This window comes from Rhinocladiella mackenziei (assembly GCF_000835555.1).
Source record: "Rhinocladiella mackenziei CBS 650.93 unplaced genomic scaffold supercont1.1, whole genome shotgun sequence".
NCBI lineage: Eukaryota > Fungi > Ascomycota > Eurotiomycetes > Chaetothyriales > Herpotrichiellaceae > Rhinocladiella > Rhinocladiella mackenziei.
This window is the reverse complement of record NW_013550604.1, coordinates 4,868,138-4,893,369: the sequence shown is the minus strand read 5'-3', so window position 1 is coordinate 4,893,369 and position 25,232 is coordinate 4,868,138. Positions and strand designations below refer to the sequence as shown.

The following is a 25,232-nucleotide window of genomic DNA, read 5'->3' as shown; positions in this document are numbered from 1 at the left end:
ACACGTATGCCGCCCGCGAGAACCTGATCGAATGCCATTGAGAGGCATTCCGGCAGCGCAAATTGATGGTGTCAGTATTTTCAGAGATGGATGGCTTGATGGTCAGTCAGATGATAGCTGAATATGTATATGAAAACTGCTGAGATATCGTGGCCATCATGAGCCACGAAGGCCCGAGTCCATAAGGCCATGGGAAAATGGGAGAAAGGGAAATGTACGCTAACATGGAATGTCGATGTAAAACGACTGGATTGAATTTCATCCCTCGCAATCAAATGGGTAGTTTGAGGTGAATGGATGGAAGATGTGTTTCGAGAATGATGGGAAGCGTTACGAACTCACCCTCAGACTCTCGAGTTTGCAGCGATAGTGGCTTCAACGTAACAAATTGATGTCACGTGATGAGTTGGAAACATCCATTGAAGTTGGTGGGAGAGAACCACTTGGGAATGATTAACGGGAATGGCGAGGCTGAGGGTCATTCTCAGTATTGCGGCACTGAGACAAAAAGTCTGCCATACAGAAACGGCGGAGTATTATGACACCTCCCGCCGATACCTCCTCCCTCCTATTGGTGCCTGTTTCACTTCAGGCTCTCATTACCGTTTTTACCTTTGCGAAACCTCAATGTCAACATGCCGGCGGCATCGTCTCAGCCGCCGGTCAAGCTCTCGCTTCCTCTGGTGAGTTCTTCCATGCGTCGTCACGTCATTCGTCGCGCCTGAAATCATTACCTTCCTCTTTCCATTGTTGATCGAACCATGGAATGATCTTCGGGCCTTGATCCTGGCTGACAATTGTTCTACAGCAATTCCAACAGGAGATCTACCATCTTCTGCGCGCAGAAGATGTCCTGGTCATTCTTGCTCGAGGGTTGGGTCTTCTCAAGATTGTGACAAATCTTCTTCACTCCTATGATGCCGCAGGTAATTCGCTCGTTATCATTGTCGGAGCAGAAGACCGTGAAAATGAGTGGATTGGAGAGGCTCTTGCAGAACACTATGCCATCTCACGAAGCCCGCTGGCCAAGGGACTTCGTGTCATCAACACTGACAAGGCCACGGTGGCAGCTCGGGAGAAAATCTATTCGGAGGGTGGCATTGTATCAGTGACCAGTCGTATCCTGATTGTCGACCTGCTCTCAAAGCTCCTGGACCCAGAGACTGTGACTGGTCTTATTATACTTCATGCGGAACGTGTGGTCGCCACCAGCAGCGAAGCATTTATTGTCCGGATCTTCAGACAATTCAACAAAATTGGATTTTTGAAAGCTTTCAGTGACTCCCCCGAGCCCCTAACATCCTCTTACGCCCCTCTGGCGAGCATGATGCGAAACTTGTTCCTCCGAAAGCCGTCACTTTGGCCCCGTTTCCACGTCTCCATCGCACAAAGCTTAGAAGGAAAGAAGAAAGCGGATGTGATTGAATTGGAGGTTCCCATGTCTGAAGCAATGCGGGCCATTCAAAATGCGGTCATGGAATGCGTGGAAGTGAGCATTTCGGAACTGAAGAAGGCCAATACTGGGCTTGAAATGGACGATTGGACACTTGACTCTGCTTTGCACCAAAACTTTGACGCTATTGTCCGCCGACAACTCGACCCGGTGTGGCACCGAGTCAGCTGGCGAACGAAACAAATCGCAAATGACCTCACAGTTCTCCGGTCAACCCTGCACTTCCTTCTCAGTTACGACTGTGTATCGCTTTTGAAGTATCTGGACACTGTGCTGGCGACGCACTCGCCTCCTCCAGGCTCGACGAGACAGAATCAATCTCCATGGCTGTTCCTGGATGCTGCTTCCACAATTTTCCAATCTGCAAGAGACCGGGTGTACAGTGGGAAAGTGGATAACAACAATGTTCTACCCTCGTCCAAATTGCCAGATTTCCTCACTCCAGTCCTGGAAGAACAGCCGAAGTGGGCTGTTCTGGCCGAGATCCTCCAGGAGATTGAAACGGATGCCTATCTGAATCCGATCCTGAAAGACGACTCAAATGATACTGTGTTGATCATGTGCAACGACCAGAGAACCTGTCGTCAAGTCCGAGAATATCTGCAGACCATGTATGTCAAGCCTCTACCCCAGGACATGAATGATGGACAAGCTCCTCACGAGGTGGAAGCCGAAGAAGAACGAGCTTCAGCGGAATTCATGATGAGAAGAAAACTCCGCCAATACCTCGGGTGGAAGAAGACCTTTGCCCAAGTCAGTGCCTCCCTCTTCGAAGAAAATCAAAAATCCCTCAACGACCTCAAGAACAACACTGCAGCTGGTCGACTCAATAGTAAAGCGCCGGCCAATAAACGCAGACGCGTAAGAGGCGGAGGATCTTCTGGTTTCAATCCGTCACGAACTGTAAATGGGGCTGTTGCCGTCATTGAAGATAAAGCGTCACATGTAGCTGGCTTGCTCGCCGAACTGCGACCCACGGAATCAGAAGCACTCCAGAGGGAAGACATCGTTATCGACGATTTGAATGATGCCGGGGAAGACTTTTTTGAGTTATACAGTCCGAACGATCAAATCGTGGTTCATCCTTATGATGGAGACCAAGATGATCAACTTCTTGAAGAAATCAGACCGAAATATATTATCATGTATTCGCCTTCTGCGGATTTCATCCGCCGAGTTGAGGTTTACCGGTCAAGCCATTCCGACAGGAGTGTACGTGCCTACTTCATGTACTATGGCGGCAGCGTTGAAGAACAACGATACCTCTCCGCGGTTCGCCGAGAAAAGGACGCATTCACCAAACTCATCCGCGAACGAGGCAGTATGGCAGTCACACTTACAGACGCCGGTAACGTCGACCCGCAGGAAGCCTTCTTGCGAACTGTCAATACTCGTATTGCAGGTGGTGGACGACTTGCAGCCACCGCTGCTCCTCCGACGGTTGTGGTGGATGTTCGAGAATTCCGATCAGCTCTCCCGAGCTTACTGCACGGTCGCAGCATGCAATTAGTTCCATGTCAACTCACCGTTGGAGACTATGTTCTATCGCCAAACATCTGTGTTGAACGAAAATCTGTCAAAGACTTAATATCTTCGTTCAAGAATGGACGGTTGTTCAATCAAGCGGAAACAATGTTGCAATACTACAAATATCCGTTCCTGCTCATCGAATTTGATCATAACAAATCGTTCACCCTTGATCCATTTGCGGATTTGACCTCCGCCTCTACGCTCAAAATGCCCGATTCTGACACGAGGGACCTGCAATCCAAACTAGTCCTTCTGACGCTGGCATTTCCAAGACTCAAGGTGATCTGGTCATCATCACCGTACCAAACGGCTGAAATCTTCGAGGAGCTAAAAAAACAACAAGAAGAGCCAGATCCACTGCGAGCAGTAGAGATAGGGTTGGCCGAAGATGAGGATCCAGAAGAGAAAACCTTCAATACCGGACCACAAGATTTGCTCAGAGCGATTCCTGGAGTGAGTGCCAAAAATGCAAGCCGATTGTATCTGGAGGCCAAGAATGTTCAGGAGATCGCAAATATGAGCCTCGAAGAGCTTGATCCTTTGGTTGGCAAAGAGGCGGGTAGACAAATCGTCAGGTTTTTCACTCGAAGTGTTTTCGACGACGAAGACCTGTGATCACGGCCGGCTTTATGTTAAGGCAAGCCTGGGAACAATACACAGCATCGAGCAGAGAGTTTCGATTTACGAATTTATGAGATCCGAGTACAGCGACCTGTTCGAGATTCACACTGGTGTATAGCTGAAACTTAGTTTCACGAACTTATGAGTCGTATAGTACATGGGCAGAAACTTTTGCTATCGACTAGTTCCAGAGCTGGCACTAGGCACTTGGGAATTTCTTTGGCCTCGATTGCCCAGCACTGCACGAAACGTGTTATAGGAAACAGGCGGCGCAGTCCGATTGCCGAGTCTGTAAGCTCGCATCTAGCGTTATCAACAGCTAAGCGGAGCCCCGGCCAACTTGATCGACCTTTTTTGAACGCGCTGATCCCTTGAGAAGTTTTCCATGGGATTCGCTATACGAGAGAGCTAAATAATGGGCAAATTCATTTATCGCTCTTGCTGATGGATATAGCCATGTACGGAACAGCTCAGCCCTCGCTTCGGCTCATGTGGATCTAGTCGCCTTGATATACTTTTCGCAAGCGAACCAGAGATTACTAGGAATTCTCCAAGCGCTCTCAAACTTTGACTGTGTCTCCTTGTTCGGGCGGTCCATACTGATAGACTATAGAGTTTAGTGAAGGAATGTGTTATTATCCTATCTGACAAGAGAGCAAGACTGAAAAGGAGGAAGGGTGCAAGTTGCAACTTTGCCAAGCTAACTTCTCACGTGACGTTGCCAAGCAACATGTCACGTGATTAGACAGCATGTAACTTCCAGACTTGGTTGCTATCGTACAGTTTAGTCTGCCTTTGCTGCAATGACGACCTTGTGCGGTATCTTACATTCCACAACTGGTCGTTGTGAGGAATCATGGACATAACGGTGTATACCTAGAGGAAGCTGATATTTTTCAGCGAGATGGTTGTACCGGAACATTGTGTCCTGGTACAATCAGTTTCGCTTTGAATCACCATTCTTGAGGACTCGCTGATCTCAATCTCCCTATATCTCATACCAGCGATGCATGCCACCCTAGTGGATAGGAGCTTGCCTGCAAGGCGAAGGCTGCTGTGGCGATGGACATGTACCGCTTGACGGAAGCGTCTGGTGCTCCAGCGGGTTGGTGCTACGTATCAAGACCACGCGGTCTGTTGCCCAGATCCGGGGATGCACCGAACTTGAGTGATCGGATGGGAGTACCTATCCGATCACAGATCGGGTTGGCAACACCCATCGTGACAGGGACTTTGGCCTCTGTTTTTGCGGGAGCCGGCTGTCTCGTCGAGGGGCATCTGCATCTACAAAAAACTTCTTCAATTGCGCCACCACCATATGCTAACACCATGTCGATGACAAAGCCAGCAAAGCCACCGGCACCAACATCGGTGACCCTGTTCGCCGTCGAGTGAAACACCCTACACCAGCGTTGGCTACAAGCACGTACGTAGTCCTATACCAACTGTGGCTTCACCCATCAAGTCCTCCAGAGCCAACAGGCCCGAGTGTAGTCATTGTTACAACCCAAGTTCATCCTGTTGTAGTTTTCAGTGAAGGCAGGGACTGGAGGGACATCAATAGTTATGCAAGGACATTCGACGACTAGGTCTAGATCGCCGTCGTTTACAATAGGGTTATTTGGCACCGCAGGTGTGGTTTTATTGGTATATCTCCAGGAAGGCGGAGGACTGGAATGACTATTGGAAGATTTCTTTTTCGCCACGACGGAGCGCGGAGTCAGAATCATACACCTGCACACAGCTGAATCAAATATAGTTTGCAAGAAGCCAAAGAATGTGTAAAACAAATATCATTTGCACGCCTTCAAGCTTGAACCAGTTCCCAAACTCCCATCATAGTCGTTTATGTGAATACCAGCAATGCAGCTCGGAGTTGATCATCACCATCGAAACGCGGATCTCCAGGCACCCATCCACGAGCACACATGTTCTTAGATATCATCAATGTCGACCTCCTTGTCCGAGTCACTGTCCCTGTCTTCGTCGAATTCGACATTGTCATCCACGCCTTCGTGACCGTACGTGTCTGTTTCGTTGATCTTTGCACTCTCGGGAAGTTCGCCGTAAGCCTTGAGTGATCTCGCCTCGTCGGCCGAGTATTTCAGAATGACATCGCCTTTCTCGTCCTGATAGTCGCGTAGCGAGAGCAGGATGATGTCGCCTTGGTTGATCCAGACCTTCTTGCGCAGCTTGCCTCGGATGTGCGCGAGACGCTTCTCACCATCAAAGCAGAGGGCTTCGAGGCGGCCGTTGCCCAGCATCTTCAAAACTTGTGCATATTCTTGTCCTTCTTCCTTGAAGGTCAGCTCGCGCTTTTCGTTGTCGTTTTCGTTCTTTCCTCGACGACGGTTCTTGCCTCCCTGTCGAGAACAAAGTCGTTAGCTTTTTTTTTTTTTTTTTTTGGTATGTGTGTGTATTTCGTGGCGAGATAGAGCACAGGATGCCCGGACTGGGCTGAGTACGGTGTGCCAGTCGCCTTCAACCCACCTTTCCCTTGTTCTTGGGCATCTTAAGTGTTGCTCAGTGGTGCAGAAGATGCTCTGATTGAGATGATTTGTATGATAGATTCGAGAACTTGTAAACAGGTGTAGTTGGAGAACAGTGTATGAATGTGTGAATGTTGTATGCAAAGACGAAATCGAAGTTGAGCAGTTGGCGTTTTGTGGTGGTGGGGCAAAATTCCGAGCAATGAGTCGAAACTTTAAGTGCTCGCTTTTATGTGGCAACCATCGAATTACTCGAGACGGTACTACCTGCACCTTGATCAACCCCTACTTCGCAATTCAACCACCAGGACGGTTTCTTCTGTACATGCTTCCTGTACCGATATTCACTTTTAATTACGCATTTTGAATCCAATTCTGGTCGTTACCCACCTCGATCGCTCACAACCTCTCTCTTGCACGTAGCGATGCATCCGCTCACCGAACCCTAGCGACATGTCATATATACCCACCCTCCATTTCCTTCGAATGCCTCGTGTCCACGGAGTCAAAGCACGATTCTCGCCTTTTCATGTTCCAAACAACTTTGACACCCGAATGCTAACGGATCGCTTTAATCCAAAACGAGATGCAGTGCTGGACAAAATGTCTAGGATTCGTCCGGATACCCTCAAATGGGCCTGCATCTCCGCAGTGAGCTCCAAGAAGGTGACCAAGTCAGTAATGCGGAATCGTCTGAAACGGAGATGGGCGAATGCTTTTGCAGACGCGTTGAGGAGCAATGGATTTCATGCGAATGGGAGGAGCCAGGAAGGACCCAAGGACGGCAAGAACTACAAACCTGGTTTGAAGGGGACTTTGGAGATCCTCATTTTTGCAGACTCCGGTCTACATCTTCCCTATAACGATCTAGTTGGAGGATCTAATACGATTGTCAAAGCCCTTCGCCAGCACATGCAGAGATTGAATTTGCCGCAGACTCAACGGGATTTAGAAAAAGAGCGGAGGAAACTGGACAAATTTCTCCAACCACGTCCATTCAGACTAAACATGAGAAACAGCGACGAGCAGGATCGCGAACTTCACGAATTTTGGGGAGCGCAAAAGACGTTATACGAGACTGTGAAATGATATCCTGTACAATATCAGATGGAATGTTTGTCTTCAGCTCTGCCAGCCGAAATCTCGTTTATTGTTCACAGAGTTTTTGATGTCAAGCCTGAAGATTGATATCTATCAAATTCATCATATCCATTGGATAACTTGCCGGGTGTGCAAATGGTCTTGGTTGGCCGAAAAACAAAAACCACGTGACCGTTCCCTTTCTGCAAAGTCGCACCGGTGAAATATACACGGTCCCATTCAAGTCGAACGCATGTGCGGAGATATAGCATCTCATCCCAGACTCGTGTCTTCTTTTCTGATCTTCTTGTCGCTCACTACTCCGACGTTCTCTTTCTTACGGGTGATCGATTATCCACGAACCACAAAGATGTTGGTTTCTCTGACCGTTGGCAAGGTCGACGCTGGTGTCGCGGTCCTCCTAACCCAGGACAAAAGACTTGTACACCGAGACTCCCAATCCAACCTCTCAGCTGGTTGTGCTGACAAGCTCCTAGATCGAGTTCCCTTCTATTCTCCTACCATCCTCTATCACATCTGGATCCATCGTCGACATCACCGTGTCTCAGAATTTTGAAGCAGAACAAAAATCGCAAGCCGCTTTCGCTGCTCTGCAAAGTCAAATCCTCAATACCTATGGCATTAACACACCGGCTACACCTGTCCTACGCTTAAGAAACGCCACACAAACATCGCTCGTTCTGGAATGGGATCCCATCCAATTGGCGACAACGACCTTACGTTCCCTTGCCCTGTACAGAAATGGAAGCAAAGCAGGAAACATTCCACGACCAATGGACATGCTGAGCACAAAGATCAGTGGACTGGCAGTTGACACCGAGTATTCGTTCTATCTGGTGCTGAGGACAAGTGGAGGCACATATACAAGCAACGTGCTCAACGTGAAAACACACGCTATGAACAACCTCACCGGCATAACGGTGACTCCGGGAATCCTCCCTCCACAATTGAGAGAGTCTCTCGAAGAGGCCGTGCAACGCATTGGCGCCAAAATTGTTGACGCCGTCAGAATTGACACGACTCATTTTGTTTGTACGGAGGGTCGAGGGCGTGATTGGGAAAAAGCAAACGAAATGAATATCCCAGTGGTAAGACCAGAGTGGGTAGAAGGGTGTGAAAGAGAAGGCAAAATTATCGGAGTTCGGGGTTATTACCTAGATGCGGACCCAAGACAGAGACAGGTCGGATCAAACCCGTCTCTCGTGGGAAGTCGTCCTTCCTCGAGCGCGCCTGCAGCCCCCGTTCCTCAACAAGCCAATGTTCCGTCCAGACCAAAAGAACCTACACCCAAGAGCCCAGACCGGGACAGCACAGTCAGCGGGGAACCAGGGCCTGAGGTGCTTCCAACTCCTCCACTTCAGACAGAAATGCACAAAGAATTGCCGCCAACGCCGGCTGATGAGGATGACGAGGAGAGTGAGGAAGAAGCTAAAGAGGCAGAAAGACCAACAGCAGAACCCAAAGGAAAGACCGAGTCATCTGAGGACGAGGAAGAAGAGTTGCCTGTCAAAACTAATAATCAACCCAAAATTGAGGATGGTGAGTCTGCGGAAATGGATGATGTCGCATTATGAAGGCGATGATGGACCGGGGACGATCAAATACCCCGAATCGAATGTTCTAGGGAAGAATGCTGTATGACTTGAGCATCGCGGGACGCTATCGCGGGTTATTCATCTTACAGACCGCCGCCTAGGATGGCAAGTTGGCCGCTTAGACGAAATCCGCATGTCATATGATCAGTCGAGAGTTCATGGCAGGCCACAACACATGCTCTGCTTCTGCCCCGGGGGTCCAATAGCGTCTCAGCCTCCGGACAGCGACGCTGACAATCCAGATGCTATTTCAAGCTCAGGCACGAAATGGGAGAGTCCTTTCCCAAGATCGGTTTCTGTCAACTGTAAACATCGACCAATCCACCGTGTGTTCCAATACTCGAGCATTTTGCAGATCTGAACCTCGATCTCCCTTTCGTGTGTGCGGAATTGAACCTCGAGACTCGCTTAGCAAAGTTTTTGAGTTACTCTTCACCATGATCCAGTTCTACGGAGGCCGAACAGATCGCACCAACAAGCATGCGACAGTCTCAGCAAGCCATGAGAAATCCTGGGTTGATGGCAAACAGCTTATCTTCTGCTGTCAGCATCTTCTTTGGAATCCCCTGCCGTAGCTTGGACCAGTCCCGACTCCCGCATTGCTACGCGAGGGGCTGCGCAAATGCAGGCCAAGCATCTTCAGGACCAAAAATAATACGAAGGGCTTCCTTAAGGCGACCAAAGCTCCGCCAACGGCAGACAGCTTTTTGCGCAAAAACTTGACCTCTTTTTTGGCTCAGACAACCCATTTTGTTTTACAGCGCTCTCAGCCGTCTGTCGGAACTATTTCCCCATCAAGACGTTCACATGGAATGTGGCATGGCGTTTCCGTGCTCATGCGTCTATAAGATCTTCTTAATACCGCCTCCCTCATATTTCCTCTCTCCATACAACCAACTGATCACACATCAACGCGCAGAGCAGACTTTCCCTTATTTTCCTCATCTCCTTTTGTCTCTCTTTGGTTTATTTCCTTGCCACATTCATTTACTAAATCTAATCAACTAACTATTCAAATTCTGCTTCGTCAGCAACTCATTCCGGTCAGGCCAATATTGTATCTTAATCTAACCCGATCAATCGCTTTTCGTATTCGCTCCAAACAAAATGGGCAAGTCATTCATGCAATCCAACATCTTTGCTGCCGTCCTCTGCGGTCTCCTCGGTACCGCTCTCGTCTGTGAGGCCGTCCCTCTCAGAACTCGCAGCCAATCGACTGGCTCTTTCACCACTGCCGTCGCCAACACAACCATGACAGCAAGCACCGCTACCAGCTCCAGCTCTAGCTCCTCTTACCGTGGTCCTCTCGCCCCATACATTCAACCCATTGCCACTGTCTTCCCCGACTACACTTCGCAATACGACTCCAAGACTGGTGCTGTCGACTTCCATACCAAGCGAGGTCTCGTGTCCCGCTCCTCCAGCAACGGCGGTGCCGACATCTCCACCCTCGTCACTTTCACCCTCGACTCCCAGTTCAGTTCCAACATGTGCCAACTGGTGTTCGACCTGAAAGACTCCAGTTCCTGGGTATCCGGCTCTAAGAAGGCGCAAGTCTTCACCTCCCTTGCTCCCGCCACTGCCGACAGCGAGTCCTGGCCCTCAGATAACTTGCGAAACCAGGAACTGGGATCCATCAACATTGTCGCCGGTGGTCGCGAGACCTGGGAAGCCGGCTCTGGCCCTGGTGCCACCGCCAATGGTTACTTCCCTTGCTCTACCATTGTCGGACACATCTATGGCGGTGAAATCGTCCCTCAAGGTGATAGCGTCGAGGTTTCTTGGCCTGCCGGTAAGGATGGTGTCAAGATTGTTGTATGGTAAAGAATCGAACTTGACAAAACTGGAAAATGGGGCAGGTCCGATTGCATTTTATTTTGCACAGCATGGGCATGGCATTGGCATGGCATTGGCATGGCATTGGCATAGCATTGCATAGCGAGTGAGATATCCAGGTAATATATATTTGAGGCATGCATCATCTTTTATCTTTTTTTTTTTTTTTTTTCTTCCCCTTTCTTTCCGGATACAAAAGTTTTGGGTTTGGTTTTGGAAATGGATACCACGGATCATGATTGTTTTGCTGCAATTTTGGGTGCGAATACGCTTGAAATGTTGCCCAGAAGCTGTTCTTGACGGAGGCCAGACTTATTACGTACATACCTAACTATATCTATCCTCTATACAACAGACACCAACGATGAAGATCCTGATTTGGATCCAAATACGCTTTCCTATTTCTCATTTGTAATTTATCTGTCTGCACCCGAATCTGACAGTTTAACCCCCAGGTGACCGACTTCCTTTTTCATTCCTTGATCTGAACTACCCTCTTATCAGCCTCAGTCCAAGCTTCCTCGGCATCTTCGGCCTTCTTCATCTCAGAGACAAACGGACTAGAAGAAAACAAGAAGTCAACTTATTCCAAAACCTTTCCGCCCGTCTGGGGACAGAGGAAGAAAACAAACGTAGTTTTCCACCAGGTTGCCACTTAAGACCCAGAGCCAGAATTTCCAACCTACATTCGCAAGACCGATAGGGTGGGCAAAGACGGTGATGAAAGAAGTCATCAGCCATTCGCCAAAGCCGGTGAAAGCATCATCAGTATGTCGATGCTCCAAGAGCGCGATTTCCGAGCGGTAGGGCCAGACGCAGCTTTTGCCGGGCATATCCGAAAACGAACAGGAAGACGAAGATGATTCTAATGCCTGCCCATTGGATAGATGTCATATGAGGCATGGCTTGGAGCGCGGTGAAGATCAGGACCAAGACGTTTATGACTATGGCGCCGTACATGAGGGTCAGCCGGCGGCCGATTCGTTCAATGGCGACGTAGAGAGGAACGCATCCAATGTCGAAAAAGTAAGCTGACAAGCGATGAGCGGACGCCTAACTCTGCTGGAGCCTGTTGATAAGGAAAGTTAGTTTTGTTCGGAGTGCACGCCTAATTCGGGATCGGAATAACGTTTGACGTACTGAAATAAGCTATCGGGCCGGATCCAATCCATTCTCTTATCATGGGTAGCCAAAAGCTTCGAATAATCTTCATGGGGGTGCGGTCAATGATGCTAGAAGTGAGAAACATTCTCCAATGAAGACTGGACTTTGCTTCATCTTCTGCCTCGATGGCTAGCAGAATTTCTCTTTTGGTGGCTTGGACCTTTTCAGAGTCGATAGGAGCGTCGTTCAGTCGCTCAAGAACGGCATCGCCCTTGGCATGACGGTTCTTCGCAATAATATCGAGGAGTGTCTGGAAGGAGGAACATGCACCCTCCAGCGATGATGGCGAAGATGCATTGAAATGTAATTGGCACTCGCCTGGAGAATTGGGTGTACGATTTTGGTGAAGCCATGATCAATCCGATAGGCCAGAGGCACACCAGCGATCAATATGATGGCAATGGCATTGAAGGTATTAGCCGGCTCTCGATCTCCAATCTCGATATCAGCAGCGACATTGCCCAAGATAAGAGTATCACATCGACCGATTTGGAATGCAAAAGTCCCCACAATCAGACAGGTAATGAACACAGACAGACTGTAGGAACTCGGTATCCAAGGTATTACCCACTCTTCCGTGGGGTTGCCGACGGCATCGAGAAAGGGTTTGTGTAGCAAAACTCCATCAAGAACATCGGCGTCATACTAGGGACAAGTTAGAGAGACTGGTTGAGAGACAAGAAGATAACCGCGTAAAACAGAGGCATGCTAATATGGAATCTTTGACAGGGATCATGCCCATGCCTCAATTATTCTGAAGGATTGAACCCACCCCGTACATCATAGAGGATGCACCACATATATGAATTGCATCGGCCTGTAGTGGCTCGGCCTCTCCGCTTGATTAAAGTATTCACCTTTGGCAGAGGAAGCTAACTTGACTTGATAACCAGTCTCGAGAGTCTTTCACGATGTTTTGGGAGGTTCTCTGTATTATAGAATTCCGATCTCTCGAGGGTATTTATCACATAACCCACAAATCCTGTGCTGATCTTCGTCACCTGGCGTGGAATGTGGCCATCTCGGAAGAAACCGAGGAAATACAATTGCGCTCTTGGAGTAAAGCGATCGTGCATAGTGCTGAATGGATGTTAATCAACGCCCAAGCTTGGAGACTCTGGATAATCAAGTGAGGAGACGGGGAAATAGTGCCAGCAGTAGAGTCTCCTGAGCAGTATGATGCTTCCTCAAAGGGAGGGTACTGTAAGTGGAGTTGTCGTGTGCAGCTTGACAAGTTACCTCATCTCGAGCGAGAACTCCTATGCTCGAAGACATGGTGGCAGGTAGCTTCAGATCTGATTTCTTCAATAATCCATCAACGAATTTGTCAGTACAACCCGCAGCGAGCTGGTGGATCTGTCCCCCAATCCCTATCCCCGCATGAGGGGGATAAAGTTCGCTACCTGGACTTCATTTTTCAAGTCGGAATTTTTTTGGCTTGGATACTAGGATTCATTTTCCATCCAGATATTGAACGGTGAAGCAGCCGATGAAATTGAACTCCCCTATGGCCACAGAACACAAGGACACAATTCGACATCTGGTATGGCCCCGGCTGCGCGAGGTCGCCAATCCTGATTCCCGGTTTCACTATGATTTTTCAAACTTCATCGCCGACTTCCAGGGCTCGGATATTGCCACAGAACGATTGGCTTCATTGCCCTGTTATGTAAATGCACGAGTGGTCTTCATCACGCCAGACAATTGCTTGGAACGCCTTCGCTTTCGAGCTCTTTGTGATGATAAGAAGGTCCTGGTCACAACGTATGGTATTCGTCGAGGATTTTGGCTCCTGGATCCCACCACCATCAAGACCCGAGAACACAGACAGCTGGCAAGTTTGTTGGATGCAATGGAAAGACCTGGTCTGGGCAAACATGTCACGCTTGCTGAGATGCAGAGTCTTGGTCTCGAAGTCGACTTGATGGTGACTGGCACTGGAGCCATCAATTATTCTGGCATCCGTTTCGGAAAAGGCCATGGATTCTTCGACCTTGAATGGGCTTTACTGACAAGCGTCCACGTCGTGAAGTTTTCTGTTCCTTGCATAGCTGTTGTTCATGACTCTCAGCTTCTCGACCATGAATTACATGCCGAAGATTTCGATACTGTCTGTGACTATATCATCACGCCTTCTAAGATCGAAGAAATCGCAGCACAAGGAGCTGTGCGAAAACCCACCTGTGGTGTATTGTGGGAGAAATTGCAACCGGGCATGTTGGAGGACATTCCTCCTCTGCAGGAGCTGAAAGTCCTCCAAGACGGAAAATGATCTCCCTCGAAGCGGGTGATTTGCAAAAGCCCCTTTCATCCAAAGAGCAGAGGGGGTTTCCTGTTCTGTATTGGAAATTTGCTCTCGCCCCTGAGTACGTCGAAAAACTAGGTGCAAATCTTGCAAATCTTGTTCAGTGAACCTGATAAATGTACGGCTCGGTGTTGCGGAGGGCGTCCCGTCCGTTCGAGGAAACGACATGGCCTTTTCTTGATGTGACTTTAGACGACGGGGCAGTCTCAGTGTCCATTAATGGGGACATCGTTGTCTAAACATGCTATCCCGGTTTGATTGGCGGCATGAGACTTAGGTGAGGCCATATGTCGATGGAACAAACTCGAAATCACTCCACATCAGGGCTGCAGTGCTGGGGATAGCATGATTCGAGACCGGAAATTGCTATATGTAGCACTTATTCAATCAATCGATTCTGATAACTCAATCTCGCATGCCGACGTATAACTTCTCATGCTATTTCATAGAGAAGTTTATGGGAGGCACGTCTTTAGTCGGTTGGAAGACTAATCTGGTTGTGACAAAAGGTTGCACCGACTTCAGTGGCCAGTTGAACACGTATCTTCTGTACGCCATCCACAGAATTGGGGTTCGATAACTACCTAATTCAGTTCAGTGTGGGTATGACATAAACACGATTTGGTGCGAAATACTGGTTGCTGCGGCGAACGCCCTCGTTCGGGGTCCAGTAATTGGCGAGTTTCTTCCGCGTGGATCGTTGTAATTGGACTTGTTGTCTACGGTTTCGGTCATGGCTTGGTGTGATCCAGACATCTGGATATGCATTGTAAATAAATACCCATTTTTGGGGCCGAACGTACGGATTTTTTGATGTCACCGTAGATACGGTATCTTACTTTGGAGAAACCAGTTGATAGGTTGGTGGCCGATCCCGTGCCCAAAGACGACAAGCAGCCTAGAAGCATCATCTTGTTGTCACTCAAGTTTGGTCCCGGCACCTTGCTATCATATTGTGTCTTGCGATATATGCAGAAACCGCCAGGTTCTAACACTCTGACCGACGCAACACTTCAAATATGCCAATTCTCAACAGTTCGGGACCGCAAACTGGGATGGGGGTTGGTTTGGAACCAGTATTTCCAGGGATGTTTCTGCTCGGTTCAAGATACCTCACGCCATTGCTCCAGAATATGCAGGTCCATTGATGTGTGGTAGCGCCAGGAAGTCACACAGATCTCGTTAATCGAAGCCAGGTCTGTCTCGACGTCAAGCTGCTGACGAGACTCCTTGGTGTGCTAATCCATGCCTTGTTGTCTGGTATCTTATACTGATTGCGGTCTGAAACACCGGTTTGGGGTTTGCTATGTGAACGTGGCTTCAAAACCGGCCGACCGTATCGAGATCCTAGGAACCAGCGAACTTGGTTATCTCGCCTTTCAATTTGTACCTAAAATGGGAATGGGGACGGTCGCGTTTTCGGGCACAGAGTCGAGGAAAGACGAGGCATTCTAACATGGGGCGTTAGAGTTCTGTGCCACCAAAGGAGTCACCAAATTCGGAGACATTGAACCAGTTGATCGCCTGCTCATCACAACTTCAGTGCTACCAGATGCCTCATTGTGAGTGGGGAACACAGTCCCGTCCGCAGAGGCACTGGTAAGGCTGAAAAGGTACCTGCCGATATTGGCGCCCTTTTGCAAGATCTTTCCACTCACTATTAGCTTCGATTTAATTCCGGTGCCAGCGCGGCCATTGGTGACCTATGACTATGGCTTTGTTGGATCAGGCAGTGCTCATCCCTAATCGGCCAAAGCTATGTTGACATTGGTGGTCAAGCATGATATCAAGGCGGTGGTTGAGGAATCCCTATGACATAAAGGGCGGTGACAGAGGCCATGGAGAAGCTGAAGGGAAGACAAGATCGGTTATAGAGGGAGCCAGTGGCATCAGGATATATTTGAGTAATGGGATGTAGGGTAGGTCAGCGGATCCCGGATGGGGAAAACCCAAGTAGAGCATAAAGCGGCGACACCATTTTTCCCCCGGAGTTTTGCTTGGCAGCTGCAGCCCCGACATCGCTTGGACTCAATTGTAGTGGCAGAAATTCCCAGCCCTAAATCTCCACTACCTTTTTAATGCTTGCTGCTCGCCTTCAACAAAATTGTGAGTCATCATGCATTTGTGAGAAGATCATATAGTTGATGAGATAGCTCTCGCTCGTCGATCCAGCGCTCTCTCAGTTGCCGCCATCATGGCAGGCAGGCGCAGTCTCCTATCTCTGGCTTCTAAAGCCTCCATCCGAGCTCTACGAGCGCGGACGGAAACTTTGTTCCTCGATTCCCTCATCCCTGCCTCTACGCGGTCCAAGAGCACAACCTCGACCTCAGCGTTGGCTTACAAGGCTCTCCATCGAAGATCACCACTTCCCCTTCCGGTCTCGGACGCCTCACCCCAGTATGGTGCCGCCGCAGCTGTGTCTTCCATTCTCTACGAAACCCCGGTAGCTTCTCAGGCGCCTCCGAAGAAACATATCCTGAACTGCTTGGTGCAGAATGAGCCGGGTGTCTTGTCTCGAGTGTCCGGTATCCTTGCTGCTAGAGGCTTTAATATCGATTCTCTGGTAGTATGCAATACCGAAGTGGAGGATCTGAGTCGAATGACCATCGTCTTGCAAGGCCAGGACGGCGTGGTCGAACAAGCTCGAAGACAGCTGGAAGACTTGGTGCCCGTTTGGGCCGTGCTTGATTATACCTCTGCTGCCCTCGTTCAGCGCGAATTACTCCTGGCTAAGATCTCAATCTTGGGCCCGGAGGTATACGAAGAACTGATGGAACACCATCGTGAGATGACGAGCCCTGAAACGGAATCGAGCGCTGGCGCTGAAAGCGCGGAGGAAAATGCAGAGAGAAGACTTCAAGAATTGGAAAAGAACCAGGCCGAAGAATCGAGCATTCTTCAACGAGCGAAAGAAATCATCGGTCAAGGCGCTAGTTACCATCCCAGCCGTTTGGCAGCTAGTCAGGCATTGCGTCACAAGCACGAGCATCTGGAAGCCATCACTCATCTGACGCACCAGTTTGGAGGAAAAGTTCTCGATATCAGCACGAATAACTGCATTGTGGAAGTGTGAGTTCTCGAACCCCACCCCTCTAGCTCATCACTATATTCTAATTCAGTGCAGCTCTGCGAAGCCAAGCAGGATTGATTCGTTCATGAAACTGATTGCACCATTTGGAATCCTCGAATCGACCAGAACGGGTCTGATGGCGCTGCCTCGGTCCCCTCTGTACGGACCTGATGAGGATCTACAACGGGATGCCGACGATGTGGTTGATGCGAGTACACTCCCTCCCGGTTAAGTGGCCCGTGTAACACTCATGTGAATTGCGTCCGGCGCATTGAAAAAAGGGCGTCCTTGATTGGGGGGTAGGTAGGCTTTTTGATATTGTACAGTTGGTAATGTAAACTGTAACATCTCAATGCGATTCTTCGGTCGCGGTGATCGCACAGTGGATTATTCGCTTGTGCCTGTCCGTCATTCTTCTCGCCCATTCAGTTCCACGGAGGAATCTTGAGCGGTTCAGAGAAGTTCATTTCCAAAATCATAACATATCATGACAATAATACATAAACTAATCTGAGGCTCTCTACGCTACCTATAGCCAAAGTAATTGTCCTGGGCCATGACGGGATATTTGGCCGTGTGAGTGACAGGTTGTATCGGGTGCGGATGTGGTGGAACCATGAACGCACCATTTCCTTGCCCGGCTCTCTTGTTCTTGAGCATTCGATATGAGAACCAAACCCCGATAGAGGTGGCAATGAAACCGAGGATGCCAACGATGATACCGACGAGCTCCCCAGTTTCAAGTCCACTGTCATTCTGGCTGTCCGCACTGTTGGAGCTTGAAGATAATGTGTCGTCTGAAGTGGGCGATGTAGGCGTTCCCGTTGTCAACGAGGTCTGGTATGGAGATGATGTTTGAAAAGCCCCGGTAGAGAGGGAACCTGGCTCAGCACAGACACCGTCAACGAGGTTGTCCCAGCAGCACAGCGAGCAAGCCTGCTAAGGCCTGTCCTACAGGCGACCGTAACGACTGTTGGCCCGAGGAGACGGTCACGGTGCGCAGGGCGGTCACCGTCACCGTGGCAGGAGGTTGCTGCGTACCTGAAGAGGTTTGAGCGGGAGCTGTTTCCTCAGCTCGGAGATAGCCAGCAGAGGTGCAATAGCTGTCATATATGCTCACTGCGCTATTGACATCGACAGTGTTTCCGTCGCACACGCCGCTCACACAGCTTTTGAGGTAGGAGTCGGCAGACGCTTGCAGATCAGGTCTGCAGAAACAGTCGTTTTCGATCGGATCGACGGGGCAGTCGAGTTCGGAAGCAAGTTGATCAGGTCCTCCGTCGACAGAGAAGCCGGCGTACCAGCAATATATAGCACAGCTTCGTTGCGATGCGTAGGCAGGTGACTCGGTCAAAGTGACTGTGGCTGCTGTCGCGACGTGTATGATAGCCAGAAAGGCCAGTAATGGCTGTTGAAATCTTGCAGACATGGCTTGGAAAAGAATTTCGACCGACATTCAAGTGTTGCTGCAATTGACAATAAAAGACTTCCACCAGAAGGGGGCTGCCATTGTCCGCAGCGCCAGATGGTAAGAGCCTTCGGAATACACGTTAACGGCTTGGCAGCACAGGCTTCACCTGGCCCGGGCTTTGAATTGGAAGGGTGTTGTGTATCATGAGACAGCCAGCTCGTATTCGTAAAGAAGAGATTGAGCGCTTGCGAAGGGTCATACAGATTAGCCTTGCGCCGCTGTTTTCAATGAGGTTGTTGTTTGACAGGCTAGTGCTTCAGAGAGTGCCGTTGGTAAAGACTGCAAGGGCAAGGTATTTGCCAAGTTGCGAGAGATATGCGTCTCCCATTGGTAGAACGATTGATTAATCTAGGACTAGCGACTGGTATTACACTACCACAGAAATGAAGAAGCTTTGGGGGCGGGTTTTGGATAAGACTGCGGAAGAAACTCGACTTGACAGTGGAGTGGAAGGCCGCCAATCAGATCCGGAACTGGCGGGAAAGACTTGCCCAGTGTAGTAACATGACACGTGATACTCTCACGTGGCTACACGTGACGGCCAACCCCTCGCGCATAGAGGGCCAACAACCCCCTTGGCTCTCCTCAGCTCCTACACCAGTGGCCTGGCGAAGTTGATCTTTTTTGTTAGGCTACAAAAGCAGCGACACATCAGCCCTTGTCCCCGTTTTATGCCACGGTCTTTAGTGGAACGACTTCTCCAGCGTGATAGTTGTTGATCTGAGTCAATATTCACTTTGGGAAAATGCCTTCTTTTATCCCAAACCTTCCTTCAATTGCGGAGTTTTTCCCTCCAACTCCACGAGCCGCCAACTTTCTCCTCAACTTTTTCAGATTATTCCCAATTGTAGGTGAAAAGGATCGTGATTCGCCAAAGGCATTCCATAACATACATTTATCTCTCTGGCCAAGGATGCTTCGTCCTGAGAAGCACCGATGCCATCAGGGCATCTTGGTCGATGTCAGCAATACAGCCATGTTCCCCCCCACCTCCAAAGACCCTGAGGAATCTACCCTCGCGCTGACAAGGTCTAATCGTAGGTGTCTATCATACAATGGTCGCCCTTCAAAGACTTGCAGGCGATGGGCAAAACATCTACAAAGTCTCGCTTCAACCTGCCTGGTCGGTATGCATGGTCTGTTGCTGAATTGACAGGCCCAATCAACTTGATCTATATCCTCTTGACACTACCATCAAAGATGTACCCTTCCCCTCATGCTTCTACAGGCTTCCTCGGGACCGGCCTTCCAGCTCAGAATGAGATACTGGCGTGCCTATTTCTCCTTCACTACGTGAACCGTGCAATTGTCAGCCCCTTGTACCTTGCCCCGAGCATGTCGCCAATTCACCCGATCATCTCGGCTCTTATGATCATATTTCAATTCACGAATTCCAGCAATATCGCCTGTTGGCTTGTCTACTCTTTATTGACGATGGATACGGAAGATCGCCCTCTCATTTCCTTTGGTTCGGTCATTGGAATTAGTATATTCCTCGCAGGGCTGGCTGGAAACATCCGAGCAGAGACGTCTCTATTTGATCTACGAGGAGGAGCAGCCAAACGGAAAGCGAAGTCGGAAGGGAAAGCCCAGATAACCTATGACAAGGTGTATGTGATTCCTCCAGCAGAAGGGGCTTTCAAGCACATTTTGTATCCCCATTATGTTCTTGAATGGATCGAATGGACAGGGTATTGGATTCTCGGAGGAGCCTGGGGTCTTGGTTGGGGGTATCAGAGCCCGGCCTTGTGGTTTGTGATTGTGGAGGTCGCAACAATGCTCCCGCGAGCGGTATCAGGACGTCAGTGGTATGAACAGAAGTTTGGCAAACGAGCTGTGGGAGGCAGAGCAGGAGCTATTCCTGGCCTGTTATGAGATTGTGCGAAAATAACGGCTAATCCATGCCTCGTCGTTTCAACCTGATGCTTGAAGGCGGCCGTTGAAGTCCAGGCTAGCTCTTTTTCTTCGAAACAGATACAATCCGTCTCGAAGCCGGCTTCCCTTTTTCGACTCTATGCAAGTTCCTCTAACTTAATGCCAAGGACGGCACTTCGGCGCCTTTCCCTAAAACGGCATGACTTGATTAATTCCGGCAGCCAGTCATAGGTAGGCAAATTTCATCGTCGTAATCTAATTACGACAGGTTCGATTGTAATAAATTCTGTAATAATTCGTAATAGTGTGCGATCCGTTCCCGCATCGTATTCAAGGTATTTCTGAAAGCGGCACGCATTTGAGTCCTGCTGTCAACCAGTAGCAAAATAGTGGAAGAAGCGCGATAGGCTGTACGCAACGACCCTCCTGGCAGGAGGCCTCTCACTGAGTAAGGGGGGTCCATCCTGCAAAGAGCCGATGCGGAATATCGTAAATTAGTACATGCGGCCATACTCTCGAGTAACCTAGATCAGAATACCACTGACTTTGCACATCTCAATCTACCTGTATAGCACATCAATCTCGGCGATGAAACAATCTTGTACAAGTCTGAGAAAAGCCTCGCAATCTGGGCAGACCCGACGATTCACCACGATAGTTGCCTTTGGCGGATGACCAATGGGTTGCATCCGCTGAAGCTCTCTGATGTCGGCGTCTCTCACCTCGTCTCCTCGGAAAAAAGTGCTGATCAGTATAGTATGTAGCCAGTTGCTTTTCTGCATGACAAGCGTCGAAAGAACCATTAAACAGACGGTCTTTGGGATGAGGTTGAAGGGCAAGACCAATTGCCGCACATAGATCCCGCATTTTGAAAGTCCGGATTCTGTTTTCTAGCGTTTGTGGATGTGGCCGACAGTGGTTGCTGCCACTCATGGCCCTTATGACGGGGAGGTGATGAGTATAGCTTAACATCCCCACAGTGCTGGTGTTGTAGTCAAGTCCATACGAAGTCGGGCGATCATACCATGCTAGATCAAGCCCAGCTTGCTGGAAAGGGCCACTTAGAAAAGTGGAAACATCTTGACCAGCGACTTGCACCGAAGAAATTGCGCAAGTGAGACTTTTAGCACTTTAGGATATCGTCCGGGAGGGGACCAATCCTGCGGGGTTATGGGGGGTCCCGTTGGCCCTGCGATCGCCGCGACTGGGCGGTGCGATTGGTTCATCCGGCGTAACCGCCGAGGCCGCTTTTTACCAGATTGGGAGAAAAATCTCTGATTGGACGGAGCTCCTGATTGGACGATATACTCGGTCATGGATAATACGATCATCATTCAGGACAGAGAACAATTCATAGATGTCCAAATTTCGCACCTGCTGTTTATAAAAGGGGAGTGCAAGTCATCTTGATATATCAGTGTAGGTTGATTTTCAGTCGACATTCCCAACCTATCCATCTTTCCTCAAGGCAAGACCATCTCTTATAAACACGCATACATCTACACACACACGAGCACACAGACACATATAAATTAGACATCATGAGTTGCGCCTTGCCAGCATAGTGGCAAAGAGCTAGTACGTCCGCCATGGCGAAATGAACTACCGAACTGGTCTCGCCCAGCGGATGCGGTAGAATAACACATGACCTTCGGTCGTCCAGCGGGACGGCACAGGAAAGCCCCAGCGTCGACAATGGCTGGGAGCCGAAGAGAGTCGGTGTTCCCGCCAAGAGCGCGAGCTCTAGGTCAGAGCGGCGAATCTTATTGCCCACCTCGGGAGTACTCGAGCATAGCGCCGCCAGGCCCTCGGGGCGCAGCCCGAGGATGCGCTTCAAACCCTGCAGGTGGATGCGGCTCTCACTGGTGGAGCCGTTGAGGTTGGCGTAGATGGCAAGTGAGAGATGTGGGCTCTTGTTACAGCCATGGCGCAGTGGAAAACTTTTAGGCTGTTAGTATAGAGGCGGAAACCTTGGGCAAAATACGGCTCTGCTCTCTTACCGCATGGATCCTCGATCACGCGCTCGAACCAAGTTGTCTCGTTTTCCTTCGGCCGCCTGCAGAAGACCCGCGGGTAGAGTTCCTTGGAGACGTTATGGTGGACTAGAAGCAGTTTCCTTGGTGAATATTCCTAAGTACTCGAACAAGAACACAAAGGCCGCCTACACTCATAGAACAAGTACCGGACTGAGGGCGTGAGAGGTACCGGGATAGCGAAGTAAGCTAACTCTGCTCCGGAGAAAGGGCTTAGGGACAAGGTGATATCGGGGCCGGGGCGTGGGCGTATGACCTTCGGCAGTAGTGGCCGCCCCTTCTCACCTTCTGCAGAGCGCTTCGGCTCGGTCATCAAGCGGTTGGGATGGATTCCGTCCTCGCGGTGCTGCCTCTTGTGCCCTCTTGCTGGAATGATCCTCCCGAGATTCTTCCCCTTCATCGCATGATTGCGAACAATCCTTTGCAAACGTCGATCCAGCGGCGCATTATTGTTTATGAAGCGGAATTCCATGACTTGGATATTGGCACTGTTCCGAAAGCCGACACAATCAGGCAGACGCGATCGGCTGTTGTGGAAATGAAAGGAAGAGGCAGAAACTCTAGATACTATACAAGTTTTAGGCAGCCATGTCTTGGTTTGAGAATAATGTGTGTCGCGCGTCCTGTTGTTGAGAACCTTGAAAGCCGACATTCTACCGAACGGCTTACGTCATAGACCTAACGTCTTGTAATTGCTTTGCTGTGTAACGAAGAAAAATGAAAATCGTCGGAGAACCCAAAGACCCTGACAGTTATTGAAGACACTATAGAAACATGTTGTCGACGCCCTTTGCTTTGCCCTGACTTTCGAGTGCCTTCTTCAGCTTTCTGTCACATTACACTGCCTGCGCACTCCAACTTCTGTGGTCAGCACAGTAGAACATTTCGATGGCCATTTTCATGTATATATGACTTGCAAGGTCATGGGCATAACAATCAGGGGAGTCAAGTTCCAAACAATTTGAGCCGTCCATCAATGCAATTACTTTAACCCACGACTTCCACCAACTCTTCGGTAATTTTGAAGTCTTCTTTGAACCCCAAGGCACTGAGCCGCATACGTACCGAATCGACTCGAATCGCCGGGGCATTTTACGCCATAGAATCTTCCCTGTCGGCCGCACCCACTGGAATAAGTAGCGAATGCAAGACGGAGGATTTTCATCGTATGTTTGGTCCAGATCCCAGTTCTCTTCTTCCATGAAAGTCAACTTTGTTGCGAATGTGTGAGCTAAATGCTCCTAGAGTTTCGTTCGGTATTGGGCTGGGTGCGATGGTGAGGCATTTGTCCTCGAACTTGTGACGCTGACTCGTGAACGCTGCGACAGTTGAGATGGCCAGTCGAAATCTAAAACGTCCGCAAAATCGTCCATTGTGTCGAGTGGTACCCGGGAGGGAATTGAGGTGACAAGTTGTCCCGAGGAAGTCGACGTTGTCAGATTCTCGGAGTCTCGGCTGCGGAGGGGAAGCCGTACACCCAAACCCTTTCCTTTGAGCTGAACATCTTTGTCGACGCTCTCCCTCGAGCACAGTAACTCTCCATTGTGCTTTTGGACAGTGCTGTATGCACAGCCATCTCTTGTAATCTAGGTTAGGGTGAAGTAACCATTGTAGGGCCGATTGTCAGTCGAGTCCTCAACATCGGTTCCAGCATTTCGTCCTCTTCTTCACCCCTTCTTTCATTAACACCACACAGAGTCAAACAGCGAGGCAGCAACACATCCGCCATCATATTTAGCACAGAACCATGCACAGCCGCCGCAAGTATCTCATCACTCCTCTTATATCATCCAGCCATTCAACCAGGTTCCAATGGAGAAATCGACTTGAGGGGGATGGAAACATCGGAACATCTTGGGCCTGTCGTCCTTGTTACATGGCCCTGTACTGATGCTATCAATCCTGAGATCGTCCACGCGCCATTCGTCATCGTGATCGGGTGAAGACCGATGGGGCAAATCCTCAGACGCGCCTGCGACAGCGAGCTCAGGATTGGTGACTTAGCCTGAGGATCGGCGACCCATCAGCATCCGTAGGTCTGCATGAGTCAGAAGAGAGAATGTGTTAATGACGTGTTCCAGCGAAAATGAACAAGACCTACTCAATGTGTCGTTGAATCTTAACGGCAGTAGACTGCGCCCATTGTTTGTGCGGCTGCAGCTTTGTCCCTCGCCCCTGACTTGGGTGGGGATCAACCGGCTAATTTGGGTGGTGTTGTCAAACTTCGCCTATGCATTGACCGTCACCACGCCTAAATCCTAGTTCCAAGCTTCCCTGATTCCACGTGGCTGTTGGGCCGCTTTGGCTTCTGGTGGATTGCTGGTGCTTTGTTTTACGGATGGATCTCGACGCATCCGCCCGACCTTGAGGCTTATGCCATTCGCGAGGCTCTGCTGTTTCGGAAACGAGACCGCGCTCCTGTCAAACCCAAGCATCCTAGCTTCTCCAGGTACTGACAAAACACCACAGCGCGGTGGAGCAAGGACTCAGATCGGCAGGATGGGAGTGTAACACGCCTATAAGTCGTTTCCCAGTTCTTGGATTGCCTTCTGCTCGAAGAGAGACAAGCACGCACTATTGATGGAGCTCGGAGCAAGAAATAAGTATCTCCGCTGGGGCTAAGTCGGTTGCCACGGTTGTGGTAGCACTGAGCAAATCTTCTGAGCATCGATTAAGGAATGGCAGTGTT

General features: G+C 49.6%; 10 protein-coding genes across 10 annotated transcripts; 7 read left to right on the top strand and 3 right to left on the bottom strand.

Annotated features, from left to right (window-relative positions):
- Window positions 1–635: 635 nt before the first annotated feature.
- Window positions 636–3,598, top strand: Z518_01740 (uncharacterized protein; the record flags this gene model as incomplete). The annotated part of the gene is made up of 2 exons (XM_013422338.1): window positions 636–683; window positions 809–3,598. The coding sequence occupies 2 exons, from the start codon at window positions 636–638 to the stop codon at window positions 3,596–3,598; spliced, it is 2,838 nt and encodes a 945-aa protein (XP_013277792.1).
- Window positions 3,599–5,538: 1,940 nt separating this feature from the next.
- Z518_01739 (eukaryotic translation initiation factor 1A, Y-chromosomal) lies at window positions 5,539–6,115 on the bottom strand (the record flags this gene model as incomplete). Its single annotated transcript, XM_013422337.1, has 2 exons — window positions 5,539–5,967; window positions 6,095–6,115. 2 exons carry the CDS (start codon window positions 6,113–6,115, stop codon window positions 5,539–5,541), a joined length of 450 nt encoding a protein of 149 aa, XP_013277791.1.
- Window positions 6,116–6,696: 581 nt separating this feature from the next.
- Window positions 6,697–7,182, top strand: Z518_01738 (uncharacterized protein; the record flags this gene model as incomplete). Its single annotated transcript, XM_013422336.1, has 1 exon — window positions 6,697–7,182. The coding sequence occupies one exon, from the start codon at window positions 6,697–6,699 to the stop codon at window positions 7,180–7,182; it is 486 nt and encodes a 161-aa protein (XP_013277790.1).
- Window positions 7,183–7,543: 361 nt separating this feature from the next.
- On the top strand, window positions 7,544–8,768 carry Z518_01737 (uncharacterized protein; the record flags this gene model as incomplete). Its single annotated transcript, XM_013422335.1, has 2 exons — window positions 7,544–7,615; window positions 7,671–8,768. 2 exons carry the CDS (start codon window positions 7,544–7,546, stop codon window positions 8,766–8,768), a joined length of 1,170 nt encoding a protein of 389 aa, XP_013277789.1.
- Window positions 8,769–9,911: 1,143 nt separating this feature from the next.
- Window positions 9,912–10,613, top strand: Z518_01736 (uncharacterized protein; the record flags this gene model as incomplete). The annotated part of the gene is made up of 1 exon (XM_013422334.1): window positions 9,912–10,613. The coding sequence occupies one exon, from the start codon at window positions 9,912–9,914 to the stop codon at window positions 10,611–10,613; it is 702 nt and encodes a 233-aa protein (XP_013277788.1).
- Window positions 10,614–11,390: 777 nt separating this feature from the next.
- On the bottom strand, window positions 11,391–13,064 carry Z518_01735 (uncharacterized protein; the record flags this gene model as incomplete). Its single annotated transcript, XM_013422333.1, has 4 exons — window positions 11,391–11,656; window positions 11,766–12,107; window positions 12,170–12,434; window positions 13,029–13,064. The coding sequence occupies 4 exons, from the start codon at window positions 13,062–13,064 to the stop codon at window positions 11,391–11,393; spliced, it is 909 nt and encodes a 302-aa protein (XP_013277787.1).
- Window positions 13,065–13,296: 232 nt separating this feature from the next.
- Window positions 13,297–14,061, top strand: Z518_01734 (uncharacterized protein; the record flags this gene model as incomplete). Its single annotated transcript, XM_013422332.1, has 1 exon — window positions 13,297–14,061. One exon carries the CDS (start codon window positions 13,297–13,299, stop codon window positions 14,059–14,061), a length of 765 nt encoding a protein of 254 aa, XP_013277786.1.
- A 2,227-nt stretch (window positions 14,062–16,288) lies between these two features.
- On the top strand, window positions 16,289–17,396 carry Z518_01733 (acetolactate synthase, small subunit; the record flags this gene model as incomplete). Its single annotated transcript, XM_013422331.1, has 2 exons — window positions 16,289–17,163; window positions 17,219–17,396. 2 exons carry the CDS (start codon window positions 16,289–16,291, stop codon window positions 17,394–17,396), a joined length of 1,053 nt encoding a protein of 350 aa, XP_013277785.1.
- Window positions 17,397–17,689: 293 nt separating this feature from the next.
- On the bottom strand, window positions 17,690–18,593 carry Z518_01732 (uncharacterized protein; the record flags this gene model as incomplete). Its single annotated transcript, XM_013422330.1, has 2 exons — window positions 17,690–18,001; window positions 18,120–18,593. 2 exons carry the CDS (start codon window positions 18,591–18,593, stop codon window positions 17,690–17,692), a joined length of 786 nt encoding a protein of 261 aa, XP_013277784.1.
- A 1,125-nt stretch (window positions 18,594–19,718) lies between these two features.
- Window positions 19,719–20,510, top strand: Z518_01731 (uncharacterized protein; the record flags this gene model as incomplete). The annotated part of the gene is made up of 1 exon (XM_013422329.1): window positions 19,719–20,510. One exon carries the CDS (start codon window positions 19,719–19,721, stop codon window positions 20,508–20,510), a length of 792 nt encoding a protein of 263 aa, XP_013277783.1.
- Window positions 20,511–25,232: the final 4,722 nt, after the last annotated feature.